This window comes from Salvelinus alpinus, chromosome 10 (genome assembly GCF_045679555.1).
Source record: "Salvelinus alpinus chromosome 10, SLU_Salpinus.1, whole genome shotgun sequence".
NCBI lineage: Eukaryota > Metazoa > Chordata > Actinopteri > Salmoniformes > Salmonidae > Salvelinus > Salvelinus alpinus.
The window spans coordinates 19,768,473-19,777,281 of record NC_092095.1 but is presented as its reverse complement, the minus strand read 5'-3'; the positions used below and the strand labels follow the sequence as shown (position 1 = coordinate 19,777,281).

Genomic DNA, 8,809 nt, shown 5'->3' with positions numbered 1-8,809 from the left:
AATGAACAGCAGTACCTAACTGGTATACTAGAGGAGCCTGCTGCCTGACTACACTTTTAGCAACAAACAACAGATTCACAATGAGGGGCGATACAATACATTGGACTGGGTTGGTCTGCGTTTCTTTCTGGGTGTATCTGAGGTGTAACTGGAGCCTGTGTGTGTGTGTGTGTGTGTGTGTGTGTGTGTGTGTGTGTGTGTGTGTGTGTGTGTGTGTGTGTGTGTGTGTGTGTGTTTAGTCAAGGGGTCCTGGTTGAATGGGCATGGAAGACAGTGTATGAGGGGTACAGACTGTGTTCACCGGGGGTGGGGCAGGGCTCAGCACTCTCCTGCATAGCATCTGCTGCTCCTCAGGTGAGGAGGAGAAAGAACAGGTGTCAGGCAGGTGAACACCCCCCCCCCCTCTACACACCAGCCCTCTGGGCCTCTAGACTCTATGAGAGTAGGGCCTCTGTCACTCTGTGTGTAGCTGTCACTGTCCCCACTGGATGTCAACCACAATAATCCACATAGCAAGGATTTATTCCAGGAGTTAGAGAGAGGCAGAGTTTGACCCTGGATTAAAGATAATTAAAGCACTGATTGAATGAATGAATGGATGAAGGAGAGTAGAGAGAGGAGAGGCCAGTCAGAGGGGGAAAGCTGCTCCTCTCTCAGAGGCGCTAAGCCTTTCTCAGCAGATGGCTGTGGCGGACAGGCCTCCAGCATCAAACATCCTATATCACATACTAAGAAATCAGGAAGATGTGCGAGGGAACACCAAGATGTTGGAAAACTGTTCAGACACTATTTCTGCTTCCATCTCAACAACACAGAGGTTCAGACTGACCATGCAACTAGTCATAAATTACAGGACGGCTTTTGGCTTTGGTGTTTTTTTAAACGCTTGACCTTTTTAACCAGCATTCCCCGTAGTTAGCATTATTGCTTGCTAGTGCCATAATCTCACATATCAGGCGGGGATATGGTCCTTGTTAGAATAGATCTGATCTAAATGTGTCAATGGACACATCACTGGGCTGGTGGATGTGGTGTCTAAATCTAATAGAGGTCAAGGTTAGGATTAGGATTAGAGAGTTGGAGCTTTAGTCCTTCCAAAGGATACATTCCACAGCGTTGCCCTTTCAAAGGATACATTCTACAGCGTTGCCCTTTCAAAGGATACATTCTACAGCGTACTCCAGTCGTGGCCATGCTGGGAGGTACCACTGAAGACTGTGTGGAGCCCAGAGAGAGCTGTTTTACCATTGCCTGGGCAACCTTCACAATAATGATGCCATTTCCTTTGGCAGTGCCTTTCAACACGCCTCAATCACACATCCTCTCACTTCACAGGGCTTTTTTCAGCTCCGTTGAATGGGAGACTCTTGCCGTGGTACATGCTGTAGTGGAATATGTTACTAACTAGAATGAAGGGATATCAGCCGCAAGTACGGGTTTGATTATTTTTATGAAAAATACATTCTTGGCTGATGTTGGGTTTTACACAAATTAAATGTAACAATTTATAGTCAAAAGGAAATATATCAATGATTTAGTGCTGCTCTGGAACGTCGTAGTTGCAGAGAATACAGCCTAATATGGATGACAACATGGAACAGAAAGCTCAGGCAGACTCATGGAACAGAAAGCTCAGGCAGACTCATGGAACATTATTTGGCTGAAGTAAACACAGTTAGCTTCATAAAATATAGTCATAAATCTGATCCCTCTTTGACTATTAATGAAATACTTTCCCCCCTATTCAACCCCTCAATTTACGGCTTGCTTAATGTCACATCTTAATCCCGGAAAATGTATATACAGTACACCATTGATATTTCTTGAACACTTTACAGAGGAGGCAGGGAAGTAGTTACCCTCACTCCAGCTCTTCAATGATGCAGCCAACAGTTCAGCCATAGACTAGCATCAGTGATGTAACTATGGCAACCCTACCTGGCCCCATTGGGGGTGGGCACAAAATGTAGTCACTTTTCAAAAATATCCCACCGCTATACCCAATCTCCTCCTCTCTCCTCCCTCCTTTCCCCTCTTGTGCCTGTTTCTCTCTCCACACACACCACCGTCCATCGTAGCATCTTAGTCGGCCATGTAGCCCGTGTTGCTGGACCCATGACAATCACTCCTCCGACGGTGCTTGGATAGGATCCTGTGCAGGAAGCTTGGGGAGCTGTGTGCCTGTGGCTGGGGTTGGGGCAGGGGCTGGGGCAGCCTGTTAGGGAGAGAGATCTGGGACTTCAGTATCAGGATGGGGCCCTCTCTCTCCCCCTCGGCCCCCCCGGCCCCCTCCGGCCCCCCTCCTGCCGCTGCTCTGCTGGCTCTGCGGAGGGCCTGCAGCCTGAGTGCGCTGGAGAACAAAGAGGACACAACAAACACAAAGGACATGTTTATTCCCGCTGACCCAAATTCCAGCGCTCAGCGCAGACAAGACAAGCGCAGGGCTGTTCAGGGGGCTCGCTCTGTGTGTGTGTGTGTGTGTGTGTGTGTGTGTAGGCTGTTGCAGCTCAAGGAGCTACGTTCACCTCTACACACATTAGGAGGGACCTAAGTCACACAGCACAACTAAAATGTATCATCTTGGATCATCTCTTAAACAACAACCAACTACTGTTTACATTTCCACGTTCACTGAGGGCACTTCAGTCAGATTATACAGACAGTTCTGCTCCACTGTTTGACATTATGAAACACAATATTTTTTTGGGGAAAGAGGGAGCCCTCATCTACTCCCCTGAACGCAGGTCTGTGACTGTGAGCCCCCACTGTGGTCCAGTGTGTGAGGGAGCAGCAGTGCAGTGAGTGGGAATTGATCAGGGAGGGAGGGAGGGGGGGGGGTGGGTGGAGGGGGGGGGGGTGTAATCTGTGTGCTTTGTCAACTAATGAGGGATGAGAGGGGCCACCTGTTCAGGGTGTGCTGGGCGGAGTGGAACTGGAGGAGGTGGAGGCAGTGAGGGGTGTGTGTATGTGTGTGGGGAGCAGCTGCTGGGGTGTGTGTATGAGTTGTGTACACGCACTTGTGGAGGGGGGTTTGATTGAGGATTGTGTGTGTTTGTGTCTTTCTGAGTGTGTATCTGTGTGTGTGCTTTGGGCGCGCTGCTCTCACCCAGTACCACCTGCATACGTGGCCGGAGCTGAACCCCGTCTCGCTAAGCGGCGGACGTCTTTAGCTGGCTCATCATCCTAACAACACAAACAGAGGTGTGTCAATGACAGGGTGGGATTACTGCTGGGACTGTTCTGTATTGCTATCCCTCTGTCCTGTCAAACTCGGGTAGGCTATTCTAACCAGACATACTTTTCTGTAAATCAGCAGAGCTATTCTTTATGAATAGTCGGGGTGGGCAATATTATATCTGCGAGCAGTGCAAGAGCATACGAGGTGTGTATGCAGGCTTTTGTTCCAGCCAAGCACCAACACAATTGATTTAACTAATCAAAGTCTTGATCGATGACTATAAATAGAATATAGTAGAAATAGAGCCTTGTTGCACTCAGAGACAGAATGTTGCTTTTGCCTAGCATAAGACAATTTCCACTAGCCACTAACCTGGTGGCTCTGCTCCATGACATGCGAGGCCGGGAAGTATCCCTGCTGTCCGTTTTGCAGCCGCCCAAACCACCGGGCCTCATCATCTTTACACAGAACCAGGATGAACTCACCCCGGGTCAGCGCAAGCTCATCTGGCCAGTGGGGCTTGTAGCTGCGCTTTACCACCATCTAGTGGATAGATCGAGAAATGCAACTTCAATACATTTTATATGTAACAAGACAGATGCGGTACTTGAGCATACGCAGCGTTGTTCCATATGTCTGTCACAGTATATGCTTGTCTCTGCAGTACGTTTATATGATTATAGTGTGCCTTGTGATGATCAAAGAGGTGTCATGACATGTCCAATTCATTGTTCCATTCCTTTACCGCAGCTCATTCACATTGAGTCTATGCCTGAATGAAAGAAGAGGATTAGGAGGCTGGCTAAAACTCTATGGATTACCTGGCTCGCAGTTAAAAAGACACCCAATCAGCTGCTGTTCTCCATGATCTGTTCTCTTTAGTCTCATGGTAATGAATGACATAACAGACAGCATCTAATTTGAACTAACTAATGCAATTGTCTCTACAGACAAGTGTAGCTGGAGACACAAAAACAATCTACATGAGATGTCTCATGCTTGCATGAACAGAATCCAGAGGATATGAGGGTGAATTGCGGAGCAAATCTACCAATTGTATCAACAAGTTGAATTCATCCAAGCATATTTTCATTCAACATAGTTAATAAATATTGAGGATCTGAGAGTGAGCATTAACAGGAAAATAACTTGCCTTGTCAGCCTCTGCCTGTCTGAATTGGCATCGTCCCCGGTGAACTGGTAAACAAGGAGAGATGAATCAGCAAAAAATAGCTCCCACCACAAAGAACTATAGCAAAGCATTAGGGAATGAAAAGTTGGTGAAAAAACAACATGATTCTAGATGTATTTCAGTTTGCCATCAATACCCAGGACCGTACAGTATGCAAAATAAACAACTGCAGTATACAATTTTAATTTAAATTTTAATCATCATTGAAAAGTCAATATCATGAATCTTAATAAGCACTGCACTTTCAAAAAAAGATGGCAGTTTTGAAAGTGCAGTAACAGTGCAGTAACAGTGCAGTAACAGTGCAGTAACTACAGTCAACTGTGGTACTTTGGACGCAGTCATTGCAGCATCTTTTTTTCGGAAGGGTGTATTTCCTTGCCAAGCTTCTCCAGTCTAGCCCACTGCAGATACATATATATATATATATATATATATATATATATATATATATATATATATATATATATATATATATATATACACACACACACACATGTCTATATATACATATATCTGTATATATATATATATATATACACACATATGATGTAAGCAGTAACCTGCTACTGTGCTACTCACCTTGTGGGGAGAGGACAGTGGTAAAGACTTCAAAGTGCTCATTCTGCTGCCTGTAGATGTTGCTCTGCATGCTGACTGAATGACTTAGGACCTAAGTCACACACACTGACTATCTGACTAAGCAACCCAGTCTCTCATTAACTATGTACTCTATGTACAAATAAGCAGTTATGCACTGATGCGTCTGCACCCTCTCTCTGCCTTAAATAAACCAGGTGACTAATCCACTGCAGCACTTACTGGAACAGACACACACACCCGCACACACACTGAAACATAGGCGCAAGCAACCCCACGTAAGCATATATCCAGAAACACAAACAAAGTTAAGCAGAGACAAACACACACACACATTATATAATTCAAGCAAATTGTGACTGGCAGATTTATTCGGACATTATCTCCATCTAGTTTTTTTCAATCACTTTGGTGCCATTTTCACAAGCATGTGGCTTATTTTCGCAACTCTAAGCAAAGAAATCTAAACAGACCATTAAAATGACACATTTTTCAAAACTCTAAGCACACTTTCAATTGACTGAGAACAACGAACAAATTCACAAAGTCACTTGTTCGCTGCACCAAATCACTCTTCCAATTTAGATACATATTCAATATAAGTATCTGCTTTTTAAAATGCAATATTCACTTACTTTTGATACGATTTTATTGTAATTTGTTAACAATACAATGAACAATCACTTCAATCTGCTCAAAACTGATAACTACTGCACCAAAATGATGTAGTGCCTAGGTCATATACCCTGAGTGTACAAAACATTAGAAATACCTGTTCTTTCCATGACAGACTGACCAGGTGAATCCAGGTGATAGTTACACTACATGGCCAAAACTATGTGGACACCTGCTCGTCGAACATCTCATTCCAAAATCATGGGCATTAATATGGAGTTGGTCCCCTCTTTGCTGAAATGACAGCCTCCACTCTTCTGGGAAGAGATTCCACTAGATGTTGGAACATTTCTGCAGGGATTGCTTCCATTCAGCCACAAGAGCATTAGTGAGGTCGGGCACTGATGTTGGGCGATTGGGCCTGGCTCGCAGTCGGCAGTCCAATTCATTCCAAAGGTGTTCGATGGGGTTGAGGTCAAGGCTCTGTACAGGCCAGTCAAGTTCTTCCACACCGATCTCGACAAATCATTTCTTTATGGACCTCGCTTTGTGCACGGGGGCATTGTCATGCTGAAACAGGAAAGGGCCTTCTCCAAACTGTTGCCACAAAGTTGGAAGCACAGAATCGTCTAGAATGTCATTGTATTGCTGTAGCATTAAGATTTCCCTTCACTGAAACTAAGGGATCTAGCCTGAACCATAAAAAACAGCCCCAGACTATTATTCCTCCTCCACCAAACATTACAGTTGGCACCCTGCATTGGGGCAGGTCTTCCGGCATCCGCAAAACCCAGATTCGTCCTTCTGACTGCTAGATGGTGAAGCGTGATTCCTCACACCAGCGAATGTGTTTCCACTTCTCCAGAGTCTAATGGTGGCAAGCTTTACACCACTCCAGCTGACGCTTGGCATTGCGCATGGTGATTTTAGTTTAGGCTGCTCGGCCATGGAAACCCATTTCGTGAAGCTCCAGATGAACAGCCCTTGTGCTGACGTTACTTCCAGAGGCAGTTTGGAACTCGGTAGTGAGTGTTGCAACCGAGGACAGACAATTTTTACACGATACGTGCTTCAGCACTCTGCAGTACCGTTCTGTGAGCTTGTGTGGCCTACCACTTCGCGGCTGAGCCTTTGTTGCTCCTAGACGTTTCCACTTTACAATAACAGCACTTACAGTTGACCGGGACAATTTTTTACGAACTGACTTGTTGGAAACGTGGCATCCTATGACGGTGCCACGTTGAAAGTCACTGAGCTCTTCAGTAAGGCCATTCTACTGCCAAAGTTTGTCTATGTTGATTGCATGGCTGTGTGCTCGATTTTATACACCTGTCAGCAACGGGTCTGGCTGAAGTAGCCAAAGTTTGGTGGTTCCAAACTTCTTCCATTTAAGAATGATGGAGGTTACTGTGTTCTTGGGGACCTTCAATGCTGCAGACATTTTTTGGTACCCTTCCCCAGATCTGTGCCTCGACACAATCATGTCTCGGAGCTCAACGAACAATTCCTTTGACCTCATGGCTTGGTTTTTGCTCTGACATGCACTGTCAACTGTGGGACCTTATATAGACAGGTGTGTGTCTTTCCAAATCATGTCCAATCAACTGAATTTATCACAGGTGGTCTCCAATCAATTGAATTTACCTCAGGTGGACTCCAAGTTGTAGAAACATCTCAAGGATGATCAATGAAAACATGATGCACCTGAGCTCAATTTCGAGTCTCATAGCAAAGGGTCTGAATACCTATGTAAAAAAGGTTTTTATTTTTAATTTTTAATACATTTACTAACATTACTAAAAACCTTTTTTCGCTTTGTCATATGGGATATTGGTTGTAGATTGATGAGGAAAACATTTAATTGAATCCATTTTAGAATAAGGCTGTAACGTAACAAAATTGAGAAAAAGTCGAGGTCTGAATACTTTCCGAATGCTTTACAAAAATAACAGTTTTGAAATGTCTACCTTGTATTTTTTACTATTAGATGAAATGTTAGTTAAAATGGTAAGCCTATCATGATCTGATGTATTGAGGACTAAACTAAATGCTCTCATGGTATTTCACAGAAAACTTTGTTTTTGCATGAATGACTCACGTGTGAAAGATATGTGCAACCCCAATGAAGGCACAATCAAAGGTTCTGAACATAAGATTGGAGACATTACAAGTGTTATCTGTTTAGAATTTTGTTCTAAGAGTTTTGAAAATGTACCACGTACATCTGAAAAATGTGCCAAGGTGATTGAAAAAACGGAACTATATGCCATTTAGGAGACGCTTTTATCCAAAGTGACTTTCAATCATCTGTGTATACATGATAGTTCTTGACAACATTATGGTGCTTGACAACATTACGGTCCTTGACTACATTACGGTAACTAACTGCATTACCGTGCTTGACTACATTACGGTAACTAACTGCATTACCGTGCTTGACTACATTACGGTAACTAACTGCATTACCGTGCTTGACTACATTACGGTAACTAACTGCATTACCGTGCTTGACTACATTACGGTGCTTGACTGCATTACGGTGCTTAACTACATTATGGTGCTTGACTACATTACGGTAACTAACTGCATTACCGTGCTTGACTGCATTACGGTGCTTGACTGCATTAGGGTGCTTGACTACATTATGGTGCTTGACTACATTACGGTAACTAACTGCATTACGGTGCTTGACTGCATTAGGGTGCTTGACTGCATTACGGTGCTTGACTACATTACGGTGCTTGACTACATTACGGTGCTTGACTGCATTACGGTGCTTGACTACATTACGGTGCTTGACTACATTACGGTGATTGACTACATTACGGTGCTTGACTACATTACGGTGCTTGACTACATATTTTTTTGTCTCTAATAAATCATATAATTCCAAATTAATTTTGGACATTTATTTTGAAGTCAAAACAAGTGCATCAAAACATAATTTACTATCATATTCTAGTTGAACTCATTAATCCCAGTGTGCACTAATAGTGGAATGTCACTGAACACCCATCTATAAACATTGCTTGACCACTTCAACTTGTCATCCTGAAATCGGACATGCTACCTTGTCGGACGTGCTACCTTGTCGGACGTTTTACCTTGTCCCGGACCTGCTGTTTTCGACCCTCTCTCTCTCTCCCTCTCTCTCTCTCTCTCTCTCTCTCTCTCTCTACCGTACCTGCTGTCTCGACCTTTGAATGCTCGGCTATGAAAATCCA

At 44.0% G+C, this 8,809-nt stretch overlaps 1 protein-coding gene across 1 annotated transcript; it reads right to left on the bottom strand.

Annotated features, from left to right (window-relative positions):
• Positions 1-1,431: 1,431 nt before the first annotated feature.
• LOC139531671 (jouberin-like) lies at positions 1,432-5,196 on the bottom strand. Its single transcript, XM_071328333.1, has 5 exons — positions 4,953-5,196; positions 4,332-4,375; positions 3,551-3,721; positions 3,107-3,183; positions 1,432-2,350 (listed from the first exon to the last, which is right to left on the bottom strand). The coding sequence occupies exons 1-5, from the start codon at positions 5,020-5,022 to the stop codon at positions 2,083-2,085; spliced, it is 630 nt and encodes a 209-aa protein (XP_071184434.1). The 5' UTR covers positions 5,023-5,196; the 3' UTR covers positions 1,432-2,082.
• Positions 5,197-8,809: the final 3,613 nt, after the last annotated feature.

Coding starts and splice junctions, on each gene's coding strand:
- LOC139531671 (XM_071328333.1), bottom strand. CDS start 5,022: ATGCAGAGCAACATCTACAGGCAGCAGAATGAGCACTTTGAAGTCTTT. Junction 3,184..3,550: donor TCATGGAGCAGAGCCACCAG/GTTAGTGGCTAG, acceptor TTGTGTTGTTAG/GATGATGAGCCAGCTAAAGA. Junction 2,351..3,106: donor ACGTATGCAGGTGGTACTGG/GTGAGAGCAGCG, acceptor TTTGTTCTCCAG/CGCACTCAGGCTGCAGGCCC.